At 44.1% G+C, this 19760-nt stretch overlaps 1 protein-coding gene across 3 annotated transcripts in view; it reads left to right on the plus strand.

Annotated features, from left to right (window-relative positions):
* Nucleotides 1-19760, plus strand: part of Dapk2 (death associated protein kinase 2) — a 70802-nt gene that overhangs the window by 31230 nt on the left and 19812 nt on the right. For all 3 annotated transcript variants that reach the window (XM_017803163.2, XM_017803164.2, XM_029556092.1), the window contains exons 3-5: nt 10127-10256; nt 16483-16531; nt 17303-17329. In XM_017803163.2, the coding sequence (XP_017658652.1) occupies nt 10127-10256; nt 16483-16531; nt 17303-17329 (206 nt within the window). The remainder of the gene's footprint in view (nt 1-10126; nt 10257-16482; nt 16532-17302; nt 17330-19760) is intronic.

Consider the following 19760-nt stretch of genomic DNA (forward strand, 5'->3'; position numbering starts at 1 on the left):
CCTTCAAGTTTAGGTCTGCTTCTTTTTGTGATCTTTATGTGTCACTGTGGTTTTCTTTTTAGGCCTAAAAGGCTGGTTCCTCTAAGCTTCCAGTTCTCTCTTTTGATTTTATATTGGAGTGGCCAGATTGCTTTTTTCTTCAGGAGTTCCCACAGAGGCCCAATTCAGATGAGGATCAGATGCTGTCAGGCTTTCTCCTAAGGTCTGGATCCCTCCAGCATAGATTTTTCCCTTAGTAATTTGGGTGTTGGACTGACCTGGGAGCCAGGCCCAGGAAAGATGCTGGTCTAGGGCAGCTGGTGGCTGTGCCACCCAGAAATGCAAAGGAAGATGGGAGCGGGAGGTGGCCCCAAGGATGCAAAGGACCAGGAAGAGGAAAGTTCAGCCCCCCACCCCCACCCCCACCCCCGTCCAGGAAAGAGGCTGTTGGGTTGTGCAAACCCAAGGAGGCAGAGGGAGGTGAGGGTGGGGCCCCGCCCAGGTGTCCCCGGGGACAGGAGAAGGAACTGAGTTGGTCTGGATGCAACGGATCAGGAAGCAGTGGTGGTTCCCCAGGTGTCTGGGGCACCAAGACAAATAATGTGACTGGACCCAGGCTAGGAGGAGAGAGAGACCTGCGGGGAGACGGGAGGGTGAGTGAGGCTGGGGGAGTCAAGGCAAGGAGGGCCCAATTGACTTACCCTGGAGAGAGACCTGTGGGTCCTGCAGGCCCAGGGAAGCAGAGGGAGGTGAGGGCTGGGCCAGGCCCAGAAGCAGTGATCCTGGGGACCTGAGAAGGAGCTGAGTTGCTCTGGATGCACAGGATCAGGAAGAAGCAGTGGTGGTTCCTCAGGTGTCTGGGGTGCCAAGAAAAGGAATGGGACAGGACCCTAGCTACGAGGAGAGACCGGTGGGGGAGATCTGACTTGATATTTTTATGAGACAAGTAACCCCTGGACAAATGGGGACCCCAAAACACAGCATGTAGCTCAGGATGTTAATATTCAGGCCTGGATTCATCATTGGATAAAGAGGCCATTCTGACCTTTCATAGTGGCTTCATAGATCTGATGAAGGAATGTATATAAGGAGCCCACAGAAAAATGGTCATTATCATAGGGCATAGATCATAAAGTCTGTGTGCTGATTGACCGAACATTACAGGCCAGTGGTCCTGGAATGGCTATGAAAGTGAATTTTTGGAGCCAGGTGTACTGGTACATGCCTATTTTCCCAGTACTTGGGGGGTAGAGGCTAGAAGATTACCACAAGTTTGAGGCCAGCCTGGTCTATAGTGAGTTCTAGGCTAGCCAGAGCTAAGTAGGAGGAATCTGTCTCAAAACAAATAAGTGATTTTTTTTACTTCTCTACCTCCTCACCTGAGCATAGAGACAGAATAGATGGTGATTTTCCCAGCAGAGTACAAGAGATCAGAGCCACACAGTGGCCTCTTCCACCGGTGAGAGAGCAGAAGCTGTGGTTTGACAAACCTAAGCACACCTGGGTCCAACCCTCCCCTGAGTCACAGCTGTGGCTCTTCTGGGGAAAGCATGGAGCTGGGACAGCACACTGAAACACCAGAGTAAATGTGAAATGCCCACTATGCCATCAAGCAGGTGATCTCAACAGCATGTTTGTGTTAGAGGGAGGCATTGTGGGAGTGGGAAACACACAGGGGATGGGCTCAGCTCCACTGTTAGCTGAGACACTTTGGGTAAATGCTTTACCTCTTGTGTCTTGGTTTCTTCATCTGTAAAGTTGGAGTACTGACAGTACTCACCTCACACAATGAGTATCAAATGAGATGAGTATGCTGGCCTTGTAAATTGTAAAGTGCTATGGATTTTGCTTTACATTCTTCATGAACTTCTGGCTGGATGCTGTGAGAAACACCGAAGAGGCAGTCCAGTGGGGGCAAGCAAGACTCAGTCCCAGGAATTCAAGTATCCCTGTAATCCCTAGTACTCAGCAGCCTAAGGCAGAATTGCTGTATATTCCAGGTTGGCCTGGGCTACAGTGTGAGATCTTGTCCCCCAAAACCATAACAGCAAAAATTCATTCTCAGAGCACTCAGGGTACAATGGTGGTACAGGTGGAGATTGCTGTCCAAGGCAGAGCCTGGCACAGGAAGGAGGCTAGTCTATAGATTCAGGTGATACTTCCTGGGACAGACAGGATTTGGGCAGATCCTGGAAGGATGGGCAGAAGTTTCAACAGGCAGATGACAAAATTCATACTATGAGAGAGAGAAAAAGATTTAGCACAGTAGTCAGTGATGAGAATAATGGCTCCAAGCCAATTCATGTACCTTACTTGATCTTCCTAGTAACCCTCTAGAAATGGGTTTCATTATTTCTAATTTAGAGGTGTGAGAAGTTAATTTACCCAGCATTAGACTGCTGGTAAATGGTAAAATTAGGTTATGAATCAAGATTCCAAGGCCTGTGCTGTTAGCCATTAACTCTATTGATTCTTCTAAATGGACAGTGGGAGAGATACATATGTGACTACGCTGGCTTATTTGTTCATCTGTGTAGTAACCAGTCACTGAATACCTACTACAAAGCCAGTCACTCTTGGGGACTGGAGATGGAAATAAGAGGCAAAGTCCATGACCTCCCTTCTGAGGTTTTAGCACAGTGGGGACAGGACATGAGAGGAAGTGATCATCCTGCAGGTGGCTCTCTGCCAGAGCATGTATCGCACAGGCCCTTGGGTGGGAACTGGTGGTAAGTGTCAAAGGGGATGGGTCATAGACATTCCTGTATGGCTGAGGGGGGTGGGCAGTAAGGCAGGAGGAGGAGCTGGTAGGAAGGGGATTTTGGCAGAATAAATGCTGGTCATGGTGGAGGAGGAAGAAGTAGTGGGGATGCTGCACTGGCAGTAGAAGGGAGCACAGGAAGATTTTGAATGGCATACAGAGTAGGCCATGGACTACACCAGAGACTTGTAAGTCAGGGCTGCCTGTGGTCTCATCTTCAGTGTGCCTGAAGAAGCTGGAGCTGCAACACCCTTGGAATTTTCCCAAAAAGGCCTGGGGTTGGGCTTACCTTGCTAGTAAAGTTTCTTGTCCTCATAGCACCAGCCCAGCTAGGCCTCAGTTCTACCGTACTGAGTTGCCTCACTCAGTAGCAGGTAGGCCACATAAGGCACCTTGGAAGGACAGTGGGCTGTGGTTCAGCATACTTGTTCTGTGATTTTGGCAGCTTTTTGACCTCTCTGGGCTTCTCCACAACATGAACCAACTAAATGACCTCTAAGACCCCTTGCAGCCCCAACATTGTGAGGCTGTGTACATGTTCTTTGAACTCAGGTGATTCAACAGGGAGGACTTAGTGTTGCATCCCAGAACAGAATGAACAAGCATGCTCCGCAGCTTCTCTGGGTACCATACTCCCCTTTCATGGACCACTTCTTTTGTATTAGTTACTTTTCCTGTCACTGTGATAAGACACTATGACCAAGGCAACTTATAGAAGGAAGAATTTAATAGGCTTATGGTTCCAGAAAGAGAGGACATTGTGGCGGGAGGCATGGCAGGAGACAGCCAGAGCAGAAAGCTGTGAGCTCACATCTTCAAGCAGGCACAGGAAATAGAGCATGACAGACTGGAAATGAGAAAGGCTATGAACTCTCAAAGCCAGCCCCCAGTGATGTGGTTTCTCCAGCAAGACCACACCTTCTGAAGGCCCCATGACCCTCCCCCAAACAGTGCCACAGACTGAAGGCTAAGTGTTCAAATGCTTAGAGTCCATGGGCCACACTTATTCAAACCATCACATCTCTGAACCCTCAGAGCAGTGCGGGGATCTGCTAAGCGTGTCCCCAGTTTTCAGATGGGAAATAGAGGTCCCAAGCAGCCCAATGACTTTGCCCATATTTTGTATTTTTAATAGCAGAGCTGAGATATGAGCCCCTACCTGCCTGACTTCAAGCCCTTGTGATTTTCACTTTACCACATAATCTCCTGAGGTTGCCTTCATCCTGTCTGAATTCCTGGTATGCTATGGAGGTCCTATGGCATGTGGGTCCCACTTTGGAAGATCAGGTTCTGCTTGGTACCACACCAGGTACCTCTGGTCAGATATACCAAGACACCAAAGTACATATTGGCCTCTCCCAGGGTGCCTGTCTGGAAGGCCAAGCTGAGTAGGTTTTTTTGATTGTTTTGTTTTTTGTTTGTTTGTTTTGTTTTTGACAGGTGGGGGTAATTCCATCCCCTGGTGGCAGCTCTTCAGGCTCTGAGTTGGGCAGAAGCACCTAAAGAATGTCTAGCTTTTCCCTGGAGATAATGTCAAGTGTGTAGGTTAAGTGTCTGGTTGAATCACATTGGAGGAGGATGGGAGGAACAAGGAATATGCATGGGATTGTACTACCCACGGAGTAGTCTGGCTGGGGCTCAGCCTCCAGTGAAGCCTGTTCTTCCTGACCTGGAACCAAGTGATGCAATCCTTTTCATGACCTGCCTTGAGGCTTAGAGCAGGAAAAATAATGCCCAGGTCACTTGGGAATTTATGCCATCTTGAAACTACTAAGCTCCAAGGAAGTTTGAATGGCATCCTGTATCTTGCTTAGAGTTGGGAGTTGAACCCAAAGAAAGGAAGTTGCCTGCTTAATCTCAACAGCCTTTGCTGGTAGACCTGAAACTGTTTCCCAGGCTCAGTCATGGGTTCTTGCCTACTGCAGTGTTCTCTTCAGGGAGCTGAAATCAAAGACCAAACCCTGGAAAATTGTTGTTTTACTGAGCCTCAGGCAACATTTCAGACCATACCTTAGCCCTATTACACCCCTATGTGCAGGAGTGCTTTCTGGCACCCCCAGTGGTGGTAAAGGGCCTCCACCAAGCAGAAAAGGAAGAAACCCTGGCTCCATTTTTTAAATTTCGCTTCCATGAATATTAATGGAATGTGTAGCAGGCAAGAGAGCAGAGGTAGGCGATGCCAGGAACCTTAAAACCAAATTGAATTTCCCTATGGAAAAGCATATTCCACCTAAGAAAGCGTCATCACAGATGAGAGACAGCCTGCAGTTAAGACTGTCAGCAAGCATTCTTGGCACTAGAGAGTAAAAGAAGGGAGTAAAGAAAAAATAAGGGAGTAAAAGAAGCAGGGTCATGTGGATGACTCAGAAAAGCATGAAGAGGAGAACAGCAAAGGTGTTTCAGTGAAATAGCAGCCACAGCCAAGAAGCAAACAGGAGGTGATCTGAGGTGATCATAACCACCCTGTGAGGAAGGAGGGAGAGGCTGGAAAGCAACTTGGGCGGCTGGTACAGAGATGTGAGTGCCTTAACTATCAGATTAGGCATTTGGTGCTCACTAGAACCACTAAAAGTGCTTATCAAGACTGAGTGGTGTGGTAAGATTAGGGACTGGACCTCCAGGAAAGCTCTTCTGAATGTCATTAAGGAGCTATCGGACCTTGGGGCAAGTCTTTTTGCTTTCTGGGCCTCACTTTCCTCCATCTGTGAAATAAGAATGCTAAAAGCACCTACCTCTCAAGGTAGCTGCAAGGGTCATATAGAACATTGGGATGAAGCTGAGCTTGGTGTAAGCAAGCCATAAATATCAGTCCCCTCTCTGCCTCTTGGGTGTGATCAGGCTATTAAGTGGAGGATGGGACAGCAAGAAAGAAGCCCTGTGAAAGCTAAAATATGGAAATCCAAGTTCCCTGGCCAGTCTGGAATCCCCAGGTGGCCTGGAAGCAGGAATACCACTCGGTGGCAGAGTGACCATAGCCTGTCTGCTCCCAGTCATGGCAGGTCTCAGTATGCAGGTCCCTCTGATCCAAGTAGCCCAGTGAGCAGATGGTAAGGTAGGGATAAAAGCCCCTATCCTAGGCTGGCAGTGGTCATATAAGCCCTTAATCTCAGCACTCCAAAGGCAGAGACAAGTAGATCTCTATGAGTTGAAGGCCAGCCTGGTGTACATAGTTAGTTCTGGCCAGCCAGGGATACATAGTGAGACAGACAAGTAAACAAACAAACAAAGCAAGTCTATCCTAACCACCCAACAGATACTCCTGCTGCTGCCCCATGGCAGCAACCTCCCAGGTTAAACCCCTCAGATTATATTCCTTTTTACATACCCAGCTTGGGTTCTCTCTCCCAGGATCTCCATTTTCTTATCTGAAGAGGGCACCTAGCTCAGGAGCTCTTGAAGATCTAAATGCCAGGCTAGGGACATAGCTTGGGGAACACTTATTTACACAAAAATATCAACAGGGGCTCTCAGCGGTTGAGAGTACTGGCAGACCCAGGTTCGATTCCCAGCACCCACATGGCAGCAAACAACTGTCCATAACTCCAGTTCCAGGGGATCTGACACCCTCTTCTGACCTCTGCAGGCATTGCTTGACATGGGTACACTTACATACATAAAGGCAATACACTCATACACATAAAATAAAAATAATTTCTTTAAAAAAGTATCAGCAGAAGAAAGCCTGTTGTGGCAGGCAGATGCCTGCCTCAGACACAAAGCTGCTCTCCAGGCTCAAGCAACATTCCCATTTTCCTTGAGGGAGAGGGATCATTTTAGTCTAGTGAGCATAAGCTTTGGGTCTGACAAACACTTAAATCCCTGTGTCCACTAACTGATGTCTTGGCAAGAGAGGAATGTGTTAACACCCACTGCCTGAGGCAGTTGAGACTGTTGCTTGAGGTATGGACTATGCCATGGGTTTGGTTAGCTCTAGGTTTTGCATTTTTGCACTGGCTTAGTAAATGACACTTGTCTTTTCTCGGGGCATACTTATTGAGCACTTGGTGGCTGCCAGGCTCTATCCCAAGCTCTGAGGATACACTAGAACAAAGCTTTTAGGAAGCTGGCAGCCCATTGGAGGGAGACAGATAAGTAATCTGAGGAACTGGAGCTCTCCAATGGAGGAAGTGCTGTAATAGAGAAGTAGAGGGTGTTGGAGAGCTGGGAAGGTGGTAGGAAAGGGGTGATCAGGAAAGATCTTCTGGAAGAGACTGGCTGTCTTAATAGAAATGTGAATAGGAGTTAACCAGCTTTGGGAAAGGGGCTGCAAATGCTCCAAGCACTTACTGGCTTAGGTTCTTATAGTAGGACTAGAAATGGGACTGGGTGAGAAAAGGTAGTCTTCCTCTGACACTCTTCTAACCCCATGAGAAGGCTGTTTCCTCTGTACTGTGAGCTACAGAGGTGAGTGGATATGAGGCCTGGTGCTGTCTCTTCTCTCAGGATGGCACTGCCTGGGAGATTTCAGCCTTAGTTTTCACCTGTCTCATCTCTGATGCCTTGTAGTCCTGGAGATCACCTGTTCTGCCTTATCTACTCCTGTCCCTTGTGGCTTACCATGTCCCCGTCTTTAGCTATAGTTGTCTAGAGGGTCTGGGACCTGGCCTCTCAGATCAAGAGAGGTCTCAGGGCTACATCCCTGGACAAGTTCCTAACAAGATGTCTGATAAATATTGGGAGAACTAGAGGAGAAGCTTGCCTGCGTGAGCGCTAGTGGAGGGTAGAAGTGAGGGGTAGTAGTGGGTAGTAGGGAGGGAACAGCTCACTACAGTAAATGCCACATTACTTGGTGTCCCTGGGCAGCCACCAAGATGCTGAGTCAAGGACACTGGAGTAGCCAAGTCACATGCCTGGATCTTGTCTCCTGACATTTTCTGTCCTTACTGTCCCTTCTGCAGAGACTAAGAATCTGCTCTGCCTTGAGAAAGGGCTTTGACTCATTTTCAAAGAAGAGTTGACAGTAGTCTCCAGAGGGGAAAAAGAATAAAGAAACTTTGAAAATACAAAAGGAGGTTAAGTGCACTGGCTGCTTTTGCAGAGGACCCAGGTTTAATTCCAAGCACCAACAAGGTGGCTAACAACTGCCTATAACTCCAGTTCCAGGGACTCCAACGCCCTCTTCTGACCTCTGTAGGCACTGCATAAAACAAATGCACTTATATACATGCGGGCAATACATTCATATACTTATAAACTAAAAATAAAACTAGAACATTTTTTAAAACTACAAAATGAAATGTGTTCAACAATGAAAAAGTGGAAAAAATGCAGGGGAGGACTGCAGCCAACTCCCTTGAGTGAAAGTCTCCAGTAGCTGTGACAAGAGGTCAGAGACTTCAGAGAAGCAAGGACACTTGTGTGTGTTGGGGAGGGGGGGTCCAGTCCAGATTCAGTATAAGTTCAGCTAAGTGTCATGCTCAGTGTGTCACCATTAGGGATTCACAGAGCACATGGGGTAGGGGTTGCAAGGACCTGAAATCTTCCCTCCAGCTGAGGACAGCTCTGCTAGGTCAACCAGGCAAGACAGGGGAAGCAGGGCTTCTGGACCCAAGAGAAGAGCCAAAAAGTTCCTAGCAAACAGAGAGGTGGCCTGGGGCAGAAAAGGTTTGCTCACAGTAGGGTGGGGCTTGGGGCTATAAGGAATATCTTCAAGGGTGAAGTGTCTTGAATGGAAGCTAGAATGGAAGCCCAGTCAAGATTATACTGGGAACAGGTACAACGGAAGGTGTCCAGGTATAGTCAATGATGTGAACAAAGGCACAATGAGTCCTTCAGCACTTGGTGAATGTGGGCATCTGATCTTCTTAAACATCTGTTTATTTAGTTAACAGCTTTACTGAGCTATAATCCACATACTACACAGTTCACCCACTTACTGTGTATAACTTACAGATTATATACCAACACTACAGTTATTTACAATGTGATTTTAGAATTAATTTTAGACCATTTTTATCACCCTAAAAGAAACGACACATCTATTAGCAAGTCCCCTCTTCCTATTCCCCCATTTCCCCAGCCTTCTTCAACTAATCTGCTTTCTGTTTCTAATGAATTCTTTTTCAAGTCTGTATATTTCATGAGTACAGAATCCTGTACTATTTAGTTTTATATATGGTTTCTTTTACTTAACATAATGTTTTCTTTCTTTCCCTCTGTTCCCTTGCCCTTCCCTCCCTTACTTTACCTTCCTTTCCCTACCTTTTTGACAATCTTAAGATATAGCCCAGGCTGGCCTCAGACTACAGCCTTCTTCCCTTAGCATAGTATTAGGATTATAGCCATGCACACACACCCCCTACCCTGCTAGTTTAGCGCTTTTCTGGGCTTATCCATGCTGTAATGTGCACCAGGACTCTACCTTTAAAAAAAAATTTTATTGAATTCTTTTGTGTATTTCATACACATTGACTTCATTTTTATCATTGTATTCATAGGGCTGGTGAGAGTAAGGCCCTGGATTCAGTCCTCAGCCTGAAAAAAAAAAATAGCGTTCCTATAGAAATATTATATGTGGCATGCATATGCCACATTTTATCTCCTCATCAGTTAATAAACATTTTCTACTTTGGGGCTACTTGTGAATATGCTGCTGTGAACATTTGTGTAGTTTTGAGTGAAGTTTTCAAGACATTCCATTTTCAATTGAATTTAAGACAGTTGTAAAGGGGGTGTAGGAAAGGTGGTCAAGCAGGTGAATCTGCCCACTCTCAGCCTAGTCTAAGGACTTGAATGAGAATGAAATGGACAGACCAGGACCATGTTCTAGCCTCACTGGGAGCTGAGAAAAGGAGGACTGTGAGGGTCCAGACGTTGCCCCCACCCCAGCTTTTCCCCTCAAGTCTGCATTGTTATATTGGGTCAACAGCTGGTTCAGGGCTGGAACTAGCTTGGGAAGCTGGTATTTTTCCTGTGTCTTGCCAAGGGCCAAAATTAAATGCATAGAGACATGTAAGCTACACAGTGGATCTCAAGGAAAGTCAACAGGAAGTTGGCTGGCCAGAGGAAAGAGGTGGTCAACAAAGTTAAGACCAACAAGCCTTGTATAAACTATGGGAAGCCTGTGTGTCCTTCCCTCATTACACTCACTCAGGGAGGTAACTTTGCTTATAGAAGATGCTGCAAGGGTCTTGTTGATCCCATATGATAGATGAGGAAACACAGGGACTGTATTGAAGGAATCTTGCATTCAGAGGCAGAAAGCTCAGCTCTCTAGCTCTATTGTCAAAACCATGTTTGGTAAAAGCTAGGCCTTGCCTTCAACCATGCTGTTTTAGTATTTCCAAAAAAGGGAAGACCAAACCCACCCCAACTAAAAATGAAAACAAAAACAGCTTTAATTACTATCTTTTCTTCCTTCTTTTTTTGTTTTGTTTTGTTCTCCAGCCAGAAAACATTATGTTGTTAGACAAGAATATTCCCATTCCTCACATCAAACTGATTGACTTTGGCCTGGCTCATGAAATAGAAGATGGAGTTGAATTTAAGAACATTTTTGGGACACCAGAATTTGTTGGTGAGTTCTGGGACTGTTTTTCTCTCAGCTAAGAATTTGGCTTTGTGGCTGAGAAGATATTTCAGACCTGAGTTCAACCTTCAGAATCTATGCAAGAAACCTGGGTGTGGCCATTTATACTTTTAGTCCTAGAGCTAGGGAGGCAGACTTCTGGATCCCAGGATCTCACTAGCCAGTCAGACTAGCCTACTTGGAAAGTTTCAGGCAGTGAGAGATGCTATATCAAAACACGGTGTGAGCCAGGCAAGGTGGTGCACACCTTTAATCCCAGCACTCAGGAGGCAGAAGCAGGTGAATCTCTGGTCTAAATAGCAAGTTCCAGGCTAGCAGTGGCTACAGGGAAACCCTGCCTCAAAACAAGCAAGCAAACAAACAAAAAAACACAATGTGGATGGTGCATAAGGAGCCAAAGGTTGTCCTCTGGCCTGTATATATGCATGTACATGTATACACATAGAATCTGGCATCAGAAGGGAGTGAAATCCTTAGAACAATCCCCTTGTCTGGGCTGAAAGATTGATGCCTTGGGTTATCCACTAGAAACCTAAAGGGTTGGGAAGGAAGTGTCTTTTCTAGGCCCTCAGAGAGAGAATAGGAGTGGGCTTTGAGTGCCTGGTGAGTGCAGCTAAACCTTCCCATAGGTGGTCCCACCTCTTGCTCTTAGAGTTTATTGTGTAGATTTAAAATCATATCCCCATACACTGATTCCCTTCTCCAACGTAGCTTCTGATTTCCTAAAAAGGAAAAAGGTGGTTGGTTATCTACCAGGTGCCAAATTCACCCACCTGCCTCTCCTGTGAGCCTGGCATTTACACACATACCAAAGCACCCAGGGGGCCCTAGCCTTTCTCTTTTTTTTTTCTATTTTCTGATTCTTCCCTGTGTCTTTCACCCTTTGCTCAGGACCTACACTCCAGAAATCCCTTTTTGGGAATTGGGATAGAAGTTGGGGATCATGAGAAAATAGTTCTGCAGAGAATAAAGAAATGAGAGTTTAACATCACCACCTATCTCTCTTCTTTGGGAGTGAGATATGGAGAGAGTGGTCTCCTCAAAAGGCAGCTTTCTTCTTTTCTTCATGAGGTTCCTTATTCCAGGACAACATGGATATATAAGTAATACCGTGTCTCAAAAAACAAACAAAAAAAAAAACAGGCAAATGCTAATACAGCGTTAAGAAATCGGTATAGTGATTTGAGAGATGATTCAGTGATTAAGAGCATGTACTGCTCTTGCAGAGGACCTGAATTCAGTTCCCAGGACCCACATCTGATGACTTACAACAGCCTGTAATGCCATTTACAGGGGATTCAATGCCCCCTTCTAAACTCTGTAGACACATTCATATCACACATACCAAAACACATGTATACATATAATTAGTTTTAAGTTCAGTATATTGTCATATGGCGCAGCCTGTCCTGAGCTAGTACTTCAGCAAAATACAATGAAAATACCTAGGGCTGGGGAAATGGTTCAGCGGGTAAAGCATCTGCCATGTATGTGTGACCTGAGTTTGAATCTCCAGAACCCAGATAAAACCAGGCACAGTAGTGGGCATCAATAAATCCAGTGCTCCTATAGTGAGATGAGAGCTGGAGACAGGAGTATCCTCAGAGGCTCATGGGCCAGCTAGCCTGGTGTATGCAGCCATGAACAACAGGAGAAGGTGGATCAAACAAATGGAAGACAGAGGTTGTCTTCTGATATCCACACATGCCATGGCATGGGCATGCCTACATTCCCACATAAACACACACATGTATAAAACAATAAAAATGAAGGTTGTTAGCCCCCATGTGGGTGCTGGGAATCAAACCAGTTTCTTTGCAAGATCAGTCAGTGCTCTTAACCGCTGAGCCCAGCTCACCATGATTTTCTTTTTCAAGGTTGTTTGTTAGACACTAATTTTTCATAGGGATAAATAAAACTATAAAGAACATATTTTTTTAGAAACTTGTATTTATATAAATTTGTTTTAGCTTTGTTCCTAGTTTTTTTTTTTTCCATAACTGTTTAGGGAACTTTTTTTAACTTTAAAAAATAAACTTTATTGAGAATTTCATACATGCATATAAGGTGTTTTGATCAAATCCAAGCCCGTTCTCTCCCCTCCAACATGTCACACATTTCCCCATCACTTTTTTTCTGACAACTTCATGTAGTCTTTCTCTTTTATTCTGCTTTAACGTTTTATGGGGCTTTTGGATACTTTAACATCCCCCCCTTTCTTTTTTAATGGGATCTTATGCTACTCTAGCATCCCCTCCCCCTGAAGAGGGATTAGATAATCTTTTAGGGATTAGATAATAGCTTCCAAATACTTTTGACATTTTTTGGCTTTTGGAACAGACTATGTTGCTAAAAGGCCCAAGGATATTTTGACTTTTAGCCAGGATACTGGCTACTTTTCTTTGGAGTCTTTTTCTCCTAGCTGCCTAGCCAAGTCCTACCTCCTATTATTATCACACTATCCTCTGAAGAAGTTACCCAGATTTCTGGTGGTGAATCGGGACACAGACCACTCTGGTTTCTTCCATGCTGAACAGGGATGCAGGATGAAGCAAGTGGGGTATCCCTTCAGTGGATCTATCTAAAGGACTCCCAGATTGCATAACTCTTAACTGTAGGGAGAAAAGAAAGCCCTTGACTGGTGCCTAGGAGATGTGAAGGAGAAGTAAAGGCAAGAGTAATTAGCATTACAAGTTCTAGACAGGGAACCAGAAAAAAAAGTCAAAACGGGGCAAATTTCAAATGTTCTTATCAAAGTCCATTGGAATGTCTTGACAAGAACGTCCAAAAGCATCCCTCTATTGGGTTCCTCCTCATTTCCCTTTTGTCTGCAAAGGCTGGACTCTAGAGTGATGGACTCAGGATTTGTTTCCAGGCACTTTGATAGCTGTTACAGTGGATAGAATCAGTGTCAGTTCCCTTACAAAGGCTTCTAGGTAGGGGGAGAAAACAAATTTAGCCATCATTTTAGAACAATAGTGGATAATCTCCCTTAGCTCTAAGTGGGCACTACAGTATTGCAGACCAAGAGTTGAAGTCTTACATCTCAGTAGCACTTTCTGCTTAGAAACAAACTCATCCATGAGAAATAATTGTTTAAATAACATTTTTATATGGACTTAAGCCTAATGTCTGGGAAATTAGCTCAATGTCTTGAACTCTTAAAGAAATCTACTGATCACTTTATTCTTTGGTTATACTTTCCTTTTGGGTGTTTAAGACCATACTGTTGGCCCAAATAAACGATTTTATTTTTACTCTTCAGGTTGTTGGGGGATCTGTTCCTCAGGGGTCACGTGGGCTTAGGAGGAACCCTCTCCATAACTCCAGTTCCAGGGTATCTAACATCCTCTTCTGACCTCTGCAGGCACTGCGTGACACAGGTGCATCTACCTACGTGCAGGCAATACACTCATGCACATAAAAATAAAAATTTTTAAAAAGTAATAAAATATTTTTAAAGGTAGTCATGGTGACTATATATGGGAAAATTCTCACTATCTATTGTTAATTGACCAAAACAATTTGTAACATCTTGAAAAAAAGGTTTTCTTTAACAATGAAAAGTTATCACTAAAAGAAAAAAAAAAAAAAGAAATGACTTCATTGAGTTGTTGGGAGGCTCAAATAAGGTATCATATTTAACCATATGGAGGGGCTAGAGAGATGATGGCACAGCAGTTAGGAGCACTGGCTATTCTTACAGAGGACCTGGGTTCAGTTGCCAGCACCCATGCAGCAGCTATCAGCTGTCCATAACTCCAGTTCCAGGGGATCTGAGGTCCTCCCTCTTCCAGCCTCTGTAGACACTGCATTCACTTATATACATGTAGGCAAAACATTCTTACACATAAACTACAAATAAATTTTAAAAAGTTTAAATTAACTGTATGGTATGGATTTAACCTATCCAGATAAAGGATAAAGAAATGTGATGTATATACACACAGTAGAGTATTATTCAACCATAAAGGGGAACATAATTGTATCATATAAAGGAAAATGGAACTAGAGATCATGATAAAATTAGCCAAACTCACCAAGGCAAATCTCCCGTGTTCTCCCTCATATGCAGAAGCTAAATTCAGAAAAACAGAAAGGGAACTATTAGAGAGGGGGGAAGGAATAGTAGAGAGGAGAGAAGGGAAAATGATCAACATACGATTTGCATATGTGAAAATGTCAAAATAAAGCCCACTATTTTGTGCAATTAGTAAATGCTAATAAAGTGCTTTTTAATTTTAAAAAAGTGATAAAAATGAAAATAAATTCCTAGAGAATGGATGTCAGATTGCTATATAAGAGTATCTAACTTGGGGCTGGGCCTGCTGGCACATCTATAATCCCAGTACTTGTGAGGTGAAGGCAGAGAAGCTAAAGTTCAAGGTCATTATCAGCTACATGGGGAGTTTGAGTCCATCCTGGGCTACAGAAGATGGTATCTCAAAGACAAAACAGATGTCTCTGACTCAAGAATCTGAAACAGGAAGATTGGGAGTTGAAGGCTAGCATGGACTGTATAGTGAGACCTTGGATCCTGACTTTAAATTTAAAAGGAATCTCTAAATATATACTTTCAAGTTCTATACCTATCTTATTTAATAGATATTTAATAGATTTAATTAAATAGCATTTAATAGATTATTTGTGGACCACACTTAATTTGAATATCACCTTTGTAAAACATAAAACACATTCATTTGCTTATCAGCAGACATGAAAAAAGTTCATAGCAATATCATTCCAATAATGAAATAAACAGAGACCATCCCAAAAGATCTCTGAGAGGAGAATGGTTGGATATTAACAGATGTGCCACAGAAAATGGACTATTGCATAGCAATGAAAAGGGAAGACCATGGATGAATGTTCGTTCAGTAAGCACTAGAAGCAAGTGGAAACAATCAAGACATAGAATAGCAAATGTAGCCTGGAACCATTTTTATAAAGCTAAAAAATAATCAAAGCCAGTGTAGTAAGTAGTATCCTGTATCTTGAAGTAGGGGAGATAGGAGAGAGGGACAACAGATATACTGTGTAGATACTTTTTTTTATAAATAAACTCATCCCTTCCTACTCTCTGCCTTTTCCATGAGCAGTTATCAGGTCTCCATCCTTCCTCTTTCTTAAGGTACCACTCTTTCTTTTGCCTCCATTTCATCACCACCTTTGTAAATGTCATGAACACAGTGAGCACGAGGTTCAATACTGGCTCTCCAGGACTTATGTGTTGTCTGGGCAGCATGCATTCCTTTTGTCTCTGGTAGAGTCTTCTCTCTTATTCACCTTCTCCCAGTCACCTACCATATCTTTGGCTCAGTTCCTGTTTTCATCTGTGCATCAATGGCTCCAAATTGCATAGCTCTGGCCACTCCCTTATAGCCAACTGCCCCCTGAACTTCTTTGACTATCTTTCAGGCTTATCATCTCATCTGAGTGACCCCAAAGATGCTCTTTGACCCTCAGGTGGAAGTCACTTATTACAGACCAAACTAATGTAGTCCTGCTCTGCCTTCTTCCCATTACCTTCCAGCATGAATCTGTCTGGATACTCTGTCTACCAGAGAGTTCCTCACAGTGGACTTTGTCACTAGGCCTTCATTTCTTCTTCCTGCACCTTCATCTTCCCACATTTCTCCTCCTTTTGGGGTGCTCCTGGGTACTTCCCTTCTCCCTTACTATCAAGGCTTTGTCTATAAAAGGTTTTTGTTGGTTTTGCAGCTAGCTTATGTCTTACCCTGTCTAAGCTACTATAACCAAACACCTTAGACTGAACACTTTATAAACAACAGAAATGTGGTGTTTGGAGTTCTAGAGATTGAGAAGTCCAAGATGCTTTGCCAGCAGATTTAGTATCTGGTGAACAATCTCCACATAGTTCAGTATCTCCCTGAGCCCTCACCCAGCAAGAGTGAACAAGTTCCCTGGGGTCTTTTATGAGAGCCTGAGTCTCAGTTAAAGTCCCCATCTCTTATATTGTTTCCCTGGGAATTAGGTCTCAATATTTGGCCTCTGTAGAAAAACACTTAGCCCATAGTAACTTCTTTCCTCGAAATTCTTGCATCCAGGTTATTTCTATCTGCTGTTTGGATATTCTTTCCTCCATATTGGAGATTCAGGATAGAGACATTTGGCACCAAATTTCCTAGAATTCCCCACATCCACCTCCTCTCATACCTGACTCCTCTTGACTCATAAACATGACTTCTTTCAGCTCCAGAAATTGTGAACTATGAGCCACTGGGCCTGGAGACTGACATGTGGTAAGTGGTAGCCTAGAGGTCCTTCCAAGAACAGAAGGCTTCAGATCCTTCTTCATGATATCCTCTTGAGTATATAAACCCCTTTATCTACACTTGTATTTCCTGTTCTCCTAGACTGCAGTGCTCTGGGTGTACTGGACCTGCTATGGGGACATGAGGAGACAATGAGGCCTGGATCCAAGTCCAGTTAGAGCTTTATCAGCAGGGGAGGGGTGAGGCAAGTACAGACTCATCCTGGGCCAGCTATAACTGTAGTCTAGTTAACAGTTACATTAGCTCCATCAGTCAATCCACTAAGTGTTCCACAGGGGCTTCCCATGTCTGGGGCACTGTATTGGCCTAGCAGTGCTACTGTCAATACTTTACATAGTCGGGACTTGTTTTATCTGAACACTGCTTTATAGTTGACCCTGCTCCTTCATGACCTGGTTCTCTAAAATCCTACCAGCACTCCCATGAGGTTTTTCTTATTATTTTCATTTTATAAAGGAAAGGAGGCTCAATGATTAAGAGAGATGCCTAAATGGCATCTCTTGAAAATGCAGAAGTCAGATCTTGAACTTGGGTCCTTACCTGAATGGGCAGAGAGTGCTGATTCCAAATGCAACCCAGGATGCTGCTACAGCGTGGGATGGAGAGGAGTGGGGCTTGAGTCGGCTTCCAAGGGCCATCTAGGAGAACAAGGGACTTCTTGTTCTAAGGACCACTTGGGGAGCTCCTTGAGGGTTTTAGATTGGAACCACACAGCTCTAATATGATTCTTCTTTGCAGGAGCATCGGTGTCATCACCTACATCCTGTGAGTATCTTCAACCCCAGGCTGCAGTCCCACTTATATCAAGAGGATGAGAGATGGGCAAGAAGCCAGATGGTCTGACATTTATCTAATATCCATCATCAGCCAGATGTGTTTAGTCCATAAGGCACACCTGAAGGGAGTGTACTCTAAGCTCTCTTAATCTCAAAGATTAAGAGACTTGCCTAAATGGCATCTTTTGAAAATGCAGAAGTCAGATCTTGAACTTGGATCCTTACCTGAATGGGCAGAGAGTGCTGATTCCAGATGCAGCCCTCCCTCCTACACAGCCCATGTCTAAATTTCTGTGTGAAAGGCTAGGACTTCCCTACTTAGTCTCACATAGACCAGACAGTTTCACTCTGACATTGTATTTCACAGAGTCCTTAAGGCAGCCTTGAAGGTACCTGTGCCCACCCTGTCCTGCTTCTTCATCATCTCCTTTCTTCACATCATTTCCCCAGGTTCCTCTTCCTCACATGCTCTCTTCTTTCTTTTTCCCCTTTCTTGTCCCCATGTATCCAATGGCTTAAGCAGAGATTTCCTGCATAGTTCTTTTGTGGATTAGGTTTCAACCCTAGGGAGTAAACCAGTGCTGCCCCCTTTCAGTCTGTGTGACTGTGGGCAGGTACTTAACCTTTGGGCCCAATTTTTTAATCAGAAAAATATAAATTACAAACTTCCAGCAATAGGAAGTGGAGCATGAATAAGCTACCATGTACAAGCCTTCTAGGCCCTACTCTGACATATACACAGCAGGTGAGTAGGTATCCAGACCCTCTACTTCCCAGCTCTTTTCCCCTTAGAGCCCACATGGAAAATGCTATTTTCATGACATGCCAGAGTAATTGTAACCTCATAGCCACCAGGACAGAAGGGTGCCAATGTTCCACAGTTGAGGGATTGTTCTCAGCTGTATGAGGTGGGAGAGCTGTACAACCACATTATGAATTCTCCAGCTGCAACAGAGGCCCTCAACCCTGGCTGCACAGTAAAGCTCAGTGATTCAGGCCCCACCCCAGATCCATTAAGTTAGAACTGCTAGGGACCAATGTCTTTTATATTTTTTTTATTTTTTTAAATTATTTATTTTTATTTTATATGTGTGAGTGTATTGCCTGCATGTATGTAAGTACATCCATGTCATGCAATGCCCACAGAGGTCAGAAGAAGGTATTGAATCTCCTGGAATTGGAATTATGGAGTTAGCCACCATGTGGGTGCTCAGAATCAAACCCAGGCTCTCTGCAAGAGCTCTTAACTGATGAGCCAGCTCTCCAACCCCCCCCTTTTTTTTTTTTTTTTTCAATTTTGGAACAGGAGCTCCCTGTAGCTACAATGGCCTGGAACTCACTGTGTAGACCAGGCTGGCCTTGACCTCACAGAGGTCTGCCTGTCTCTGCCTCCTGAGTGATGGATTTAAAGGCATGTGCCACCATACCCAGCTCATAAGTGTCTTTTAAAAGACTCAGCTGGGTTTGATGGAAAGATAATCCTAAGAACCATTTATCTATATTTAATTTCAGAGTCAAAATTGTCATACATAGGTTCTTGGAACCTGAGTTACTTTAGCATTGTGGGTTTCATGTTAAACTATTAAGGAATTCTACAGGGTATACAGTTTTCTTATGGCTCCCTTGAACTTGAGTCAGATTTATATTTATATCTCTATTTTTAATTAACTTATTTATTTTTATTTTATGTGTATAAGTGTTTTACCTGCATGTATGTAAGTGTACTGTGTGCATTCAGTGTCCAAGGAGGCCAGAAGAAGGTGTTGGATACCCTGGAACTAGAGTTAAGGATAGGTTTTAGCCACCACATGGGTGCTGAGAACCCAGGTCCCCTGAAAAAGTAGTAAGTGCTGTTAACTGCTGAGCGATCATTCCAGACCCCATAATTTGTATTTTATTTTAAATTACTGCATTTTGTTTTAGAGACAAGATCTCATTCTATAGCCCTGGCTTATTTGATTTTGTGACACTGGGAATTGAACCTAGGGCATCAAGAATGCTAGACAAGTACTCTACCATTGAGCTATCTTAGAACTCCTGTTTTTCTTTTCCTTTTTGAGACAAAGTCTCACTGTTTCCCAGGCTTTGAACTTTCCATCTTCAGTAGCCTCCTGAGTAGCTAAGATTATAGGCCTGTGCCACAATGCCTCACTGGCACAGCTTTATTAAGAGCCTGCATCAGAGACACTGTATCAGGCATGTAGGATACTGACATGAAGGAGAGTCTGATTTGCTTGCTTTGGGCTCTGTGTCTGTGGGAGATATACCACAAAGCTGATATCACTCTATTGGAACGAGTTTACACTGGTTTGAACAGTGTCGTCTTTCAGATACAGAAAAGAGGCACTTGTATCCTGAAGCTACAGGAGGGAGGGAGGGAAGGAGGGAGGAAGGGAGAAGGGAAGGAAAGATATTTTAAC

This window comes from Nannospalax galili, unplaced genomic scaffold, assembly GCF_000622305.1.
Source record: "Nannospalax galili isolate Female #2095 unplaced genomic scaffold, S.galili_v1.0 scaffold407, whole genome shotgun sequence".
Taxonomy (NCBI): domain Eukaryota; kingdom Metazoa; phylum Chordata; class Mammalia; order Rodentia; family Spalacidae; genus Nannospalax; species Nannospalax galili.